Source organism: Trachurus japonicus, chromosome 4 (assembly GCF_045865225.1).
Source record: "Trachurus japonicus isolate A0001 chromosome 4, Traja_1.0".
NCBI lineage: Eukaryota > Metazoa > Chordata > Actinopteri > Carangiformes > Carangidae > Trachurus > Trachurus japonicus.
Genome location: NC_140910.1, coordinates 31,363,854 through 31,379,366, shown reverse-complemented (window position 1 = coordinate 31,379,366; position 15,513 = coordinate 31,363,854). Strand labels below are relative to the sequence as shown.

Genomic DNA, 15,513 nt, shown 5'->3' with positions numbered 1-15,513 from the left:
GCTCACTGAGAAACATCGCTCAGGTGCAGAGACGTGAAGAAGAGACATCATGGACAGATTCAGAGGTCGACGTGAGTCTGTCAACATGGAAACACTCCGTTATTTTTCTGTTTCTGTCGCTGTGATTTTACATTTAGGCTATCACTGTTTACCCTGAACAGCCAGACGCCATAACCATGACGACAGGAGACTGCAGCTGCCGAGAAGAGAGGTGGTCAGAGGACAGAGGACAGGTACCAACACACAAAGTGAACACAGAGGTCGACGCCATCAACAGAGAAAACTTTACTAATTAAACAAACTTTATTAAACTTTGCCAGAGGAGAATATGGGGTGTGAGACAGAGAGAGAGAGAGAGAGAGAGAGAGAGAGAGAGACAGAGAGAGAGAGAGAGAGACCTTTTTTGGGGTGGGGCTGCTCTTCAATGTTTAATTTGACTGTCAAAAACTTGGACCAATTCCAACTGGAGATCAGGGTTGGGAGGGTTACTTTAAAAATGTATTCCAGTACAATTACAAGTTACCTGTCAAAATAAAACACAATGGATAAACTCTCGATTGTAAATCATCACTTTATCAACATTAGTGACAGCCGCGGCACAAACCACGAGTTAATACACACTCAAACCGAAGCAACAATAATGTTAACTGTACTCAACAAGCTAGTATTACAAGGTTTACAACAGATATGACAGACAACCTGGGCTGTGTGTGTGTGCGCGCGCGCGTGTGAGGGAGAGAGAGAGAAAGTCTGTAACCTGCTAACTGTTAGCTACCGTAGCTCAGGCGTCGTCGGTCTCCCGTCAGGTAAAAGCTGCCGTTTATTCCTCAAATGAAGCTCATTACTTGTTGAGCCTCTCCGGTACAGTTATCCATCAATGCTGTTGAATTAGCCGCTAAACTGCTGGAAGCTAAAACCGAGGGACCGTCTGTTTGTTTACACTTCACGAAAGCAACGTGAATTTACGTGCCGCTCACACTTAGTAGAGTTACGCAATGAGGCAGCGTAGCCTCAGCCACACACACACCGTACGGACAGAAGAGGCAGAGCAGCTCTGTCTCTCACGGTGTTGCCAACTTGGCGACTTTGTCGCTAAATCTGGCGACTTTCCAAACCCTCTTGGTGACTTTTTTTGTCAAAAGCGACTAGCGACAAATCTAGCGACTTTTTCCCGTGATATTACAAACGTTTCTGGACCTGAAATCACGTTATCACAGCTGTTTTCAACGAGCAGCGGCGCTGCTGCGGGCACTCACAGGTAGTCAGCCTACACAGTAGTGTCACGGAGCTGCCTCCGCTGCATTCAGGGACGCACTGCTCCACGCCACAGACATAAAGAGCGCCGCTGGCCGCTGCCGCCAGCATATCTGTCTAAACATTTCCATTTTGTGCTTTGAGTCCTGTTAATAGAATATAATTTATTTGTCACTGTTAAACAATGAAGGGGGTTATTAATTTTTGAACAACTCTTATGCTCAGCAAAGATGGAAAATCTATAATATAAGCAAATGTTTCTGTTGTTCCTGTTTAAAAGAGTCAGAACAGAAGGAAGGGTCGGATCCAGAGCAGCATTTACAAGTTTAATCAGCACCGATTCAACTTCTTCTAAATAAATGTGTGCTCTGCCAAAACAATGTAGCCTATAGCTAGGCTTTCCTTGGGCCAGTCAACGGACCAGGCTGAACAACACAACATATTGGTATGACAGGAAAGGCTGTGGCACTTACGCCAGGATCTGTGCTCCACCGTCCGTCAACACCCACCAGTCCGTCTGTGATGCACACTGTTGCGTCTCCGCCGGACAGCAGGAATCGCGAATCAAGCGGGTTGTAATACCTAAAAAGAGAAGCACAAAACCAAAATCACTTTAGAAGGAATCTGAAGAGTTTCAGTTTGATTGCTCCTGTTTTGCGGTAGTTGTGTCTGTCCCCGCATCACCACGCCAGCGATGAATGGGAGCAGATTGAAGTTCTGCTGCTTAGGCTGTTTACAGCGCGTCAACTTGGGTCTCGCACACACATTGACTAGAATTTAAATGTATTGGCTCCACCAAAGCGGAACTGCAACCGTTACACATCCCGTGGAATTTGCCCATGATACAGTAGGGGGGATGAGAAGGCTCAGTGTTACAGTAATGTAGGACTTTAACCAGAAGCCGGACTTAAGCTGGGGACACACTACGCGATTTAGAAAAGATTATGAGTTCACACTAACTAACTGATGTCGGGAGATTTTTATGACGACTGGGGATCACACACTTAACGACTTCGCCAGATGAGGGAGCACAGACAACACAATTTGTCAAACCAACTGAAGGCACCTGAACGCACCAAACTCTTGCGGGAGTGACACACCTCCATAGTGACAGCAATAAACCGTCTTTGGTGACACTTTAAGAGTGTAGTGTGTAGTAATTTCCACAGATGCGGTTTGTTGAGTTAACTTGTGACTCGTTTTAGCTGTAACTGCGTCCAAAATCGGTTAACAAAAAGTTGGGCGGCGTCTGTTCACCATCACACACCAACAGATTTCTGCTCCGACTCACCAGGCCGACTGTCCTCAACTAGTGCCGACTGGTGCAGACTAGACCCAACTGTGAATCGTGGATAAAATCGGGCAGAAAATCGAATAGTGTGTCCCCAGCTTTACTCTGTCTGACCAAAGGGTGGGGTGGGAATCCAGGTGCACAATGAACAACTTAGGCTGAAGTTGCTCAGTTTCTGGGGAATGATAGTGTTAAAGGCAGAGCTAAAATCCACAGCATAAGCTAGGTGTTGTTATTGTCCAGGTGTGTAAGGGCTGTGTGGAGAGCTGTGATGACTGCATCTTCTGTTGATCTTCAAATTGCATACAGCAAATTTGCACAGTTACGCAACAGGACAATAGTCATTAAGGCAGCTCAGCAAACAGCAAACAATTAATAGAACTGCAAATGACTGATAATCAGGGTGTGTACACTCAGTTTTGGAACGGTTGCATTATTAGCACACAGAGGATGGACCAAAATCAAGTCTGAGTCTTAGTGGACATTTGCGGCAAGTAGATGTTCAATCAAGAAGTGAGATACGTCCTCAACAGTGGGACACAAAACAACCATCTCTTTAATACGAGGTTATCCTGAACTTTGAATCTGTTTCTTTCCACAGCTGGGCGCCTACTCTATACACCACAGATCAGTAACATCCACAGACTGATTGGAAGCCTGTTGAAGATGAGTGTTTCATCTCTGCAGCCCCTGGAGACAACGGTAGGAGCTAGCTTTCTGGAGTTTGTGAGAGCACTAAAATTCACTCAAATTCCTATGCAGCAGGTCCTAGTTAACTACATACGTCGAGGCGCTGCGCCTCTGCTGGCGAATCTACCACCTTTGTGTAAGTATTTTTATGTGTTTTTTCTTATGGCCTTTGTTTCTGGATCTGTGGAATTAGCTCTTAACGACATGGATATGGCTGCATTGGTTCTACCCTCTGTCATTATGGGGAATGTACAATCCTTAGGAAACAAAATGGATGAGTTGGCTGCTTGTCTGATGTGCGATCGCCTATACCGGCATAGCAGTTTACTTTGCTTTACGGAGACATGGTTTACTGACAGTAGACCAGATTCACATGTGGAATTGGAAGGCTTTAAGCTCTTTCAGAGGGACAGAGATACAGAAGTCACAGGTAAAACGCGAGGGGGGGGTGTTTGCATATACGTGAATGAGTGGTGGTGCCATTCAAAATGTGCCACAGTAGAAAGAGGAGTATGCGACACGAATGTTGAGCTCCTCGCAGTAAGATGTCGACCTTATTATTTGCCCGAGGAGTACTCCCATGTGATTGTCTTAGTTGTCTACATTCCTCCGTCAGGTAACAAGAAGCTGGCAACAGAGAAAATATCGAACACTACACAAGACCTACAGCGCTCCTCTCCTAACGCGCTGGTTATCATTAACGGAGATTTTAACCACTGTTCTCTCTCCTCCACTCTGCCATCCTTTGAACAAGTGGTGTCATGTCCAACGAGAGGAGATGCGACTCTTGACCTGTTTTACACAAATGTTAAAGAGGGCTTTGTGTCCGAAGCTCTCCCTCCACTGGGCAAATCGGACCATAACTTGGTATTGGTGATGCCCAGATACTTTTCAGTGATCAGTAAACTGCTGACCACTGACGAAGTTTCCCCTTACATTAATCTCTGTTTTTCCCTAACTGTCCCTAATAATAAACCATGGATGACCAATGAGGTAAAAGCTGCTATTAACAGGATTAAAGTTATCTTTCTTCTTTCCTCTAATCAGCACCAAACTCACTCATCTTCACCTTGTTAATTCAGGTGACAGAATAACAAGTCTCAGTAGATCAGTGTGCGCTGCTGCCAGTGTGTTTATAAAAAGCGGATTTGATTCTTGTCAGACGTCACACTAGAGTGTGTAAAAGCAAAAAAACAAAAAATAAAAATGGTAGAAACCGAGTAGAACCGTGTTGAGCTGTGTGGCGCTAGTGGGAAAGGACCATAATTACCCAAGTTCATCACCACCACTACTTCAAAAAACCCTAGCGGAAACACTATGTACTCCGCGCTCCTCTCTCCCTCGCACACTGCAGTTCTCTGACTCAACAGCTGTGTCGCCAATTCCTCCTGTTCTTCAAAAAGGGTGTACGCCAGGGTCAGAATGGGTGTAAATGTACACACTTTTTCCTGTCAGGTTTTGGCTTGATAGATCCCAAATTTTGCAGAGAAAAGTGTGTACGCACAAAACAGGAGGAAAAACGGTGTAAAACAAGTGTATCCACAATGATAAATGAGGCCCCTGGACTTATATAGACAACTGGACCTCCTTCTGGGGAAAAGCCTGGTCTGATTAAAGCCTGGTGCTGATTTTACCCCCTCGCAGCTAGATTATCATTACCTGTTGCAGCACTTTGTAGTTTGGTCTTGGTGTCTCGCACTCTGTCTGTGTCTCCACAGATCCACCGGAGCTCCATCTCCCTGCACCAGCTGCCAGCTCGCCCCCCTACATCGCCCCCTACAACCCCCCCCCCCGCCCCCCTCCTTTCCCCTGCTGTTAAACCGGCCTGCCTTCCCTTCCCATGAACCAGTCTGCAATCCAGTCCTCCCATTAACTCATTGAGTGCCAGCCCTTTTATAAAATGGTAAGTGACTTGTGCCAGCGTTTCTGGCCAATTTGAGTAATATTTCAAGACCCACAGAATATTTTGTACTACGACTCTGAAAACACCAAATAGCTCAAAGGAAAGAGGACACTCTCTATTTAATTAGGGGAAAAAAACGTTTGTACGTTGTTCCATTCTTGATTTATCTTAAGTTGAATAGACCCTGGTTGCACCAAAAAGACCACTTTTTTTTCTAGAAAGCTGAGAAAAATGCATTTTTTGCATCCAGAAAACTGGAATATATACGTCTTTGGCACTCAATGAGTTAAAGGTGCAATATGTAAGAATGTGGACAAAACGGTTACTGCAGTCAAATTCAAAACACAGCGATCTGGTTTTTTCTCCCAGCCGTAGCGGCAGCTCAGTGGAAGCGACCGGAGGCTGAAACACCACTGACGCCGCCGTGACTGGGAGAGAGCGCTAGGTGGCGCAACATGCCAACACGTAAATTCAAAACATAAACATTATTTGCAGTCTGCAAAAAAAGATTTTTAATGCGAATACTCTGGCTGTACTATTGTTGTTGGTGAGTTCATCATGTTATATGAACATTATTCCTGAGTCTCTGTGACTTATACCCCTTTCCCACTGGCCAAAAAACCCGTTTAAACCCGCTAACAATCGGCTTTTGGTGGCAGTGGGAAAGGCGCACCGAGCCGCGACTCGGCAAGTGACGCGGGTTAAAATCGCCTTCAATCGGCTCGGCTCTGATCGGCTTGCAGTGGGAACGCCAGACCCGCGTCTTTTCTACATGATGACGCTGAGCGTTACGTGACGCTACGTCATCGCGCCGGTCGCGTCTCACATCACGTACCAAAACAAAGCTCTGCTCCGCTCTGCTCTCATCCGAGACTGGGATCTAAAGATCAAAGAACACCGACCAAAACTATTGAAAAAAAGAAAAGAAGCAACAGTCTGTTGACGTGTTGTGTTGCAGACGTCCGTCATAATATATAATAATACGGCCGCGGCAGACTTGCTGTCCTCCGCGGTCCTGGTGCTCCGCAGGTCGGCCAGATGCCTCGTCTGCCTCGGCGGACGGACACTCCACGGCAGGTGGCTGTGGCATGACTCGCACCGCGGATGAGAGCGGGGCAACATGGTTGCTCTGTCTGATCCCCTAGCGGGAGGGTCAGACTCGGCTTATTTTGGTCAATGGGAAAGGGGCCAAATGCCGATTGTTAGCGGGTCGACCCACGTTTAAAAAACCTGCGTCGACCCGCTAATGTTAGTGGGAAAACGGCTAAGAGGATTTTACGGCCAGTTGCTTTAGATTTCTTACATACTGTACCTTTAAGCTGGCCTGCTCTCCCTCCCTCCATCAGCTCTTGTTAACATTTCCATGTTTCCCACATTCTCTGTTATAAACTGTTTTCTTGTCTGTAACAACATCTATGTCCCGTCTGTCCGTCCTAGGTGAGGGATCCCTCCTCTGTTGCTCACCCTGAGGTTTCTCCTGGTTTTCCCTGTTAAAAGGGTTTTCTATGGAATTTTTCCTCAGTCGATGTGAGGGTCTAAGGACAGAGGATGTTGTTATGATGCCAGGTTTTGAGAATCTTAAGTTCTTCTTTTTAGAAAATTGAATTTGTTATCAGTTTTCAATGTGAACATCTACCAAACCTGTGTGTTTATGTATAAGTTGGCTATGTATACTTGTCTCATGATTTGCCATTCAGTTTCCAGATTTAAAAAAAAAGTTTTCCTCAGACATCCATTCATATCAGACAAGACACTCATAGGACTTCTACCTTCCCTTTTGTCGGACTTCAATCAACACATTTTAAAATACAGAGGACCATCCCTATGGAACAATCTACCCGCATCACTAAAATCAATATCCACACTGGCTTTGTTAAAAAAACAAGTGAAAAAATCACTCTTTAGTTAAGATTTGTAACACTTCTGGGGGCCCGTCCATACGAACGCACCGCAGGTATTTTTGAAACCATGTGCTTCTCTGCACGGTTTGAGTTTTTTGTAACCGAAGTCCAGGGTTAACATTTTCAAAATGTCCGATTTCAGCAGTCATGTGTCGACAGGAAAACCGAGGAAAACCACAATTTCTTCTTTTTTTGTAAATTTTTTGGGCTTTTTCATGCCTTCATTTGATAGTAAAGTCAAGACAGGAAGACAGGAAATGGGGAGGCAGAGAGGAGGAATGACATGCGGGAAAGGGCTGTCCGACGCGGGATTCGAACCAGGGCTACCTTCACGAGGCCTCAACACCTGGGGCACCTGCTTGCCTACTGCACCACTTGCCGCCCCGGAAAACTGCAATTTCTTGTCGACATTGTCACACTGTGCGAGGGTAAACAGTAAGTTGTATCCATGGAGACTTGTGGAGCTCTAGACGTGACCAGCTGACAGAGTTGCTGGAGGACCTAGCCAATTTCGCTGATTTTAAATTAAATTGAATAAATAAATGAGTGACAGTGGACACAAAGGAATCTGCCCGGCCTCAGATCGCCATTGTTGTTTTTCCGGTATGAATTTTTCCAGCCTTGTGATTGGCTAAAATGGAGTGCACCTACAGCATGTGCATGACATTGTTTAAGGTGGATTTTGCGGTTTCATATGGACAGAGATATTTTTTATCAAACCGGTGGTGTGGAAGGGAATTTTTTTTTTACCCGGGGACCATAAAAGTTAGGTTTCAAAAATACCCGTGTTCGTGTGGACTAGTCCTGGATCTGTCAATTTGTACCTTTCATTTTTTTAATGTAATTTTTTTTCTTTTTTCTATCATTAATTCAGTATCTTTCATTTTTCCATGTTAATTTGTCTTTTTTTCTTTTCTATTGTTTATGTTATGAATTTCTGTATTATCTTCTTACTTTGAAGACCACCGCTGTTGTTGTTTTTTACAAACGGGAGGTCATAAGCTTTTTTTTTTCTCTATAAAAAAATTTAATAAAATGTAAAGCCCTTTGAGACAAACTGTTTGTGAACAGCCTATACAAATAAACTTGTCTTGCCTTGCCCATTAGTATTGTTGATTCTACGGTAATGATTGGTGTTTGATTTCACATTTTACTGTAAGAATAACCATTTTTACCATTGAAAAACCACAAAAAACTCATGCCACCTACAAAGGCAGATAAGTGCGTAGGAGAAGAGGACCAGTGCAGTCAAACAATAAAATCAAAGAAGGCTCCCTGTCTCTTAACTTTCGTACATAGTCATTTTAATGAAAGCACAACGTTTTGGTCCCTTGGACCTTTGTCAAGTTATTAATAACCTGAAATGTTGTGCTTTCATTAAAATTACTATGCAAGTTACGACAGTGTGTGGGAGTCATCTTTGATCTTACCATTGAAAAACACCATGTTTTTTTTGTTTTTTTTCCCGCAAAATTTACATTAAAATACTATATAAAATAAGTTACATAAATACAGGTTTTGTCTGTAGCCTATAGAGAGCCTAAGCGGAAGCAGGAATTAACGGTCACCATGGGACCTCAACTCTGAAAAACTCGCCATTCAAATGAACGGGACTGAAAATTTTATTTTGTGATCCGTTTGAATTGTGCCATGAGAAAGAAATATGTCCTCTACCTGTTTAAAACATCACGTTTCATCCCGAGAAATCAGCCGTTTGTTGTAAAGCTATTGTAGAATAAAATTCAGAAGAATCTGTAAGCAGAAAGACTACAAGTCGCGTAGGTGACGTCACCATGGCGACCATATGCCGCCCTTTCCCGTGTCAGTTGGTGACGTATTTTCTGTGGGACACAGATCTGTAGTCCGTAGAGCGGTCTTTACACAAAATACATTCTTCTGTTGCCGTTTTATGATAAACGGCTGATTTCTCGGCATGAAACGTGATGTTTTAAACAGGTAGAGGACATATTTTTTTCTCATGGCGCAATTCAATCGGATCACGAAATAAAATTTTCAGTCTCATTCATTTGAATGGCGAGTTTTTCAGAGTTGAGGTCCCATGGCGCTGTTACTTCCTGCTTCCGCTTAGGCTCTCTATAAACTGGCAACTGCAGCTGCCAGTTTATTTTACTCTTAAAAAATACAGACAAAACTGTAAAAAATGATCAAATAAAGTCTGTGCCATGAAATATGAAAGGAGGTCAGTTCTGGGTCCGAAGCTATTCATACTATACATAGCTAAATGATATATGCAATGTGTCCAATATTCTGAAATTAATATTATTCGTGGATGATACTAATATCTTCTGTTCTGGGGGTGACTTGAGCCAACTTGTGGAAACAGTAAACCAGGAAATGGCTTAGCTTCATGTGTGGTTCAATATAAACAAATTATCACTAAATCTAGGGAAAACTAAATACATGCTATATGGGAAAAAAGGTTGTAATAAGAGCATTAACGTCCAAGTAAATGGAGTGAATATTGAAAGGGTCAGTGAGAACAAAGTACTGGGAGTAATTATTGATGACATGTTAAGTTGGAAACCACACATAAGACACCTAAAAAGCAAGTTAGCCAGGAGTGTGTCCATACTCTGGAAAGCACAAAAAATAATAAATCAAAAAGCACTTCACCTGCTGTATTGGGCACTAGTCGCTCCACACCTGCAATACTGTGCAGAGGTGTGGGGTCACACATATAAAGGCTCCACTCATCCCTTGTTAATACTCCAAAAAAGAGCTCTGAGAATCTTGCATTATGCCAACTATAGGGCACACACAGATCAATTATTCGTGGATTCAAGAATACTCAAACTATATGACTTGATAGATTACCGCACAATACAAATGATGTACAAGGCCGCGAATAAAAGCCTCCCAATGAATCTGCAATTACTTTTCCTAGAAAGAGAGGGGAAACACAATCTTAGAGGGAACAAGATTCTCAGACAAAGAAAGGTTCGGACTACGTTAAAATCCTTTTGCTTGTCGATCACAGGTGTCAAACAGTGGAATGCATTAGAAGATGAAGTTAAAAACTCAGAGACACTGAATGTCTTCAAGAGAAAGTATGTCAACTCAACTATTAACCGGTACAGAATAACACAGGAGGGCTGATAAAGGTCAGAGACACGAGTCAACAGACACTGTGCTGAGACGGCATGGGAGCATAACAAAAAACATTTTGTACCCAAACAATACGTTTAACCAGAGAAAATTGTATGTCAAAGGTCTATGCCAGGCTGTTTGTGCAGGATGTTGTTATAATGTCTATCAACAAGGTGGAGATAAATTGGGGTGCTAATGCATGCTGTGACATTACTGTGAGAGATCAGTGTACTGAAGAATTCAACTGAGCCCTGTAAATCGATAAGCTGAGTTCAATCAACTGGTCCACGATGGATTTGCTGAGCTGGTCACTGAATGCCATTGACAGAGTGTTCTCAACCAGGCGTGCAGGCTCAGGAGAACCCAGATGCCCGGACGGAACCTTCATCTCCGGCTACATCTTGGATGGATGGGAAAAGTGGAGAGTCCTCTGCCTTGCCGCACTGGATGTGGAGGATGTCGAGGACGTGTACATATTCACGTTCATGACAATTGGGATGTTCACCCTGGGATGCGGTATTTTCATGCAATATCGGACAATTTTTAATTTAATTTAACCTTTATTTAACCAGATAAAAGCCCATTGAGATCAGGATCTCTTTCGCAAGGGTGACCTGGCCAAAAACGGTCAGCAGCACGCGGTACAGCAGCAATACATGTCAACACAGAAATGCAAAGAATAACAATTAGAAAATATACAGAGTTTTACAATTTCAGATACAACAATTGGAACAACAAAATAAATAATTTAAGATTTGAAGCACAGGCACTGCTGGGTGAATTTCTGCTGCCTATCTTTCAAAATAGAGCGAAAGGCTCCAAGTGGGATTAGTTTAGCGAGTTTCAGCTCTTTCTGTAAAGTGTTCCATGCCGAAGGGGCGGCGGAGCTGAATGCTCTTTTCCCAAATTCAGTCCTTACCCGGGGAACAGATAAAACAAGGGTTGAACAAGAGCGCAAAACATAACTACTGCTTGTTTCTTGCAGTAATATGCACAAATACGAAGGCATCAAGCCTAAAAGAGCCTTATAAATTAAGGTCAACCAATGTACATATCTGCGTGCACTAAGGGGGGGCAGATTTGATTTTGAGTACAACTCACAATGATGGGTGAGACGACTACACCCTGTGACAAATCTCAATGCCGTATGAAAAACAGTGTCTAGAGGCTGGAGACATTTAGATGACACGTTCAAATAAAGTACATCACCGTAGTCAAGAATAGGCAAGAAGGTTGTTGTCACTAATTTTCTTCTAACCTTGAGGGAGAAACAGGTTCTATTTCTGAACAAAAACCCAAGTTTCACCCTAAGATTAGTGACCAGGGGCCTCATTTATCAAAGAGGGTGTAAAACTGCTACTAAATATTTGCGTACGGCGAAAAGACGAAAATGGCGTACACCCTAAATATTTACACCTTTTTCAGATCAATCAAACTGTGCGTACGCACAACTCTCCGCAATTAATCACACAGGACTCAAGAATGGTGCACAAGTGAACACACCTCTTACTCCACCCCCGGAACGCCTATATACAACTATATATGGTCAGCACGTGCATATTTAATTAGCCATGTGCTAGCCAGGCGCAGCAACTTATGACAACAAAGTGACAACGGAGACAATGGGCGGAGGACGGGGAAAGAAGCGGAACTTCTCCGCTTCTCCGAAAGCAGATACACGGGCAATAAATCAGTCAGAAAAATGATCTTGCATTTTAATAAGCTACAATAAAAACAAAAACCTCCCAAATCTCAACAAAAGGGAGCAGAAAGAAGAAGAATCTTATGTAATCTGCCCCTTTATCCCAGAAAATCTTTTTTTTTTTTTTTTTTTCTTTTTATCTAGATGTTAAAACAATGTAGGAAGCAGGACGATAGTTACCATTACTTTGCACGCCTTTCTACACAGTTACAGCTCTACTGGACTCGGTTCAGGTCATTTTCCATTAGGCTACAGCTGAGTCCTTCACAGTTCCTCCTCAGAGCCGCGTTGTCTCACTCTTTATTCTCTCCTCTCGTCAGCTCCAAACACACGTGCACCTCGTTAACTCAGGTGACAGAATAATAACAGTCTAGGCTGCAGATCAGTGTGCGCTGCTGCCGATGTGTTTTTAAACTTGGCGAGTTTGATCCTTGTCGGACGTCACACATAGCCTAATCAAAAAAGCAAAATCCACAATCCGCTCTGTTTATCAATTAACATAGAGCCTAGTGTTATTATAGAGCGGGTTGGATTGCCAGCATCAACGGTCCACCACTACCACAATTACTTCATAAAATCCTACTGTGCTCTTCTAAATGTACTCCGCTCCTCTCTCCCTCTCACACTGCAGTTCTCTGACTCAGCAACGGTGTCGCCAATTCCTCCTGTTCCTCAAAAAAGGCGTACGCCAGGGTCAAAATGAGTGTAAATGTCCGCACTTTTCCCCTTCAGGTTTTGGCTTGATAGATCCCAAATTTGGCGGAGAAAAGTGCGTACGCACAAAACGAGGGGGAAATGGCGTAAAAAAAGGTGTATCCACAATGATAAATGAGGCCCCAGCTTGTTTAAGTGGGCTTTAAATGAGAGCTCCTGGTCTAAGGTAAAGCCCAGGGGGCCTCATTTATCATTGTGGATACACGTTTTTTTACACGCTCTTTCCCCCGTTTTGTGCGTACGCACTTTTCTCCGCCTAATTTGGGATCTATCAAACCAAAACCTGTCGGGAGAAAGTGCCGAAATTTACGACCAGTCCGACCATGGCGTACCGGCATTTACACGCTTTTTGAAGAACAAGAGGAATTGGCGACGCCGCTGCAGAGTCAGAGAACTGCAGTGTGCGAGGGAGAGAGGAGCGGGGCACTGTTTGAAGTAGCAAGTGGTGGTGATCATGACCCCCCCCCCCCCACCACCACCACCACCACCGCACACGTGTTGACGTCGGCACTTTACATGAAAAGCACAGCGACTCAGATTTTTCCCCTGTGCATTTACACTAGTTTGCTCCTAAATACTGGCTTTATAAAACGAATTTCGTTTTCTTTTGATATCATATTGATATTTTCCCTGCATGTAGGCTACACCTCTTCCACAACCCGTCTGTCCAGTCTGGAAAATAATTTCTGCGACGTGCGTGTGTTACGTAGCCAGACTGGACACACACAAGCAAGCAGCAAGCCCAATAATGTCGGAGCAAATCAAAGCAAATGAGAAAACATGATCGATATTTTTTGTGTGAATAATATTTATTGTATTTAACAAAAATGGGTGCTGCCCAACATCATTTTAGGAAAAGTCACAGACTGGTGGACTTCAATGTTTTTTTTGTTTTTTTTTTAATATATAGCAATGCACAAATGAAAATCAAAGTCTTCCAGTGAACGGAAGTTGGGGGTTAGTGGAAAGGGGTGCAAAGTACTGACTGGCAGTGGAAACCCTGCTTTAAATTATTATGACATAATCTAAAATAAGGGGCAGAATAAATATGATTCTTCTTCTTTCTGTTCTGTTTCATTTAGATTTGGGAGTTTTTTGTTGTTATTGTAGCCTTTCAATGCAAGATGATGTTTCTGACTGATATTGCCGTGTTACCGTGTATCTCGCTTTCAGAGAAATTCCGCTTCTTTCTCCACTCTCCGTCCGTCTGTTGTCTTCACCGTCTTCCACTGACGTCATTCCACACGTTTCCAGAGTGCACATGGCTACTTAATTTGCACGTAACTGATTTGCATTGACCACATATGGTTGCGTGGGGCCGTTTAGGGGGCTGGGTATGAGGCGTGTTCTCATCCACGCTTTTCTCAGGTCCGGTGTGATCTATCAAGGGAAATACCGTGCAGCCGTGTGTACGCAGAGTTTGATAGATCTGAAAAGAGTGTATATTTTTTGGTCGTACGCACATTTTGCCTTTCCGTCGTACTGAAAATTTAAGAGGACTTTTACACGCTCTTTGATAAATGAGGCCCCAGATACTTATAGTTCAAGACCCGCTCCATAGGTTTTCCTTTGTTTGTTAAGATATTTGTAATATTCTGTGGTAGCACCTTTGCAAGAGAGAAAACCATGATCTTTGTGAAAATGAGGAAGATCGCCTCTGAGCAGAGCAATGCGAGGGCGGACAACGCCACTACTCGAAGTGCTGTGGTCGGGATGCGATCTGACATCACAGCAGTTCGTGAATTCGTGTCAATATTGCGAGCTGACATGGCCAAAACTCGGGAGGACATGGCGAAGTTAAGCGCGGCAAAGGCTGCAGAGGAGATGGATGAATAAAAGAAAAAGGCAAAAAAGGGCTCTTACTCCACACCATCCCAACAAATAATAAGCACACTGGACTTTGCTCTCTGTCGATTGGACCATTCTGTGACTTTGTGACATGCCAGGCTACAAGATGAGACTGTTGTTCACTCATGACGGACAAATATGGACACATGTGCAACCACACACGTAATCTGTATGTACTGTCTAGAGCTAAACTTCAGCTCTGTATACTGCCTGCTGCCAACATGTCATGTCAAATGTCATAAGTAAAAGTATGTTATATCAAAATGTAAAAAAAAAAAAACAAAGGAAAAAATTATGATATGATCTGTATACTATCTACTGCCGTAACATGTTATGTCAAAATGTCATATAAGAATGTTATATCAAAATGTAAAAAAAAAAAAAAAAGAAAAGAAGAAAAAACAAAAAGATTATGACAAATATTCTTATTCTGCGGGTAATGGGGGCGGGACTAGATAAGCTTTTGCTTCTCCCTCTTTCCCTTTCGGCCATGTGTATTGTATTATTTGAACGAAGATGAAGTGTGATGATGATGATTTAAATTGACATGCCCGAAATAAACAAATTGATTGATTGATTGATTGATTGATTGATTGACTCTTTACTACCTGGCAGATGAGGGAAGGATGAGAAAGACAGGGAACACATTTGGGTTGTCAAGGCAGTCTGTATCAAAAATAGTTCGACAAGTATGTCGGGCGATCACTGAGCACTTCAGGCCTCAACATATTACTGTAAGTTGCAGAAAACGGAGCAACAGGTGAAAGAACTGACTGCAGGCTTTGAAGGAGCTCATGTCATCCCTCAATGTATCGGTGTGGTGGACGGCACGCACATTAACATCCAGCAGCCAGTGTCAAACGCCAATGATTACCTTAACAGGTAGGATTTCACTGTATATTACTGTAGTTACAATTGTGTAGCCTATCATTGTGGACAAAAAAGTTGCCATGTAGGCATACGTGATTACTGGGCTGGGAAATGTGTGATGCTGACAGAGGTGGAAGAAGTACTCAGACCTTGTATTTAAGTTAAAGTACCAGTGCCACGAAGTAGAAATCATCTATTACAAGTAAAAGTCAAGCACCTACATTTGTACTTA

The 15,513-nt window shown here is 43.2% G+C and overlaps 1 protein-coding gene across 1 annotated transcript in view; it reads right to left on the bottom strand.

Moving 5' to 3' along the window:
* Positions 1-1,723: 1,723 nt before the first annotated feature.
* The window catches only part of LOC146989220 (protein NLRC3-like), a 61,399-nt gene continuing 47,609 nt past the window's right edge, over positions 1,724-15,513 (bottom strand). The window contains exon 11 of the mRNA XM_085775355.1: positions 1,724-1,836. Coding sequence (XP_085631481.1) covers positions 1,724-1,836 — 113 coding nt within the window. The remainder of the gene's footprint in view (positions 1,837-15,513) is intronic.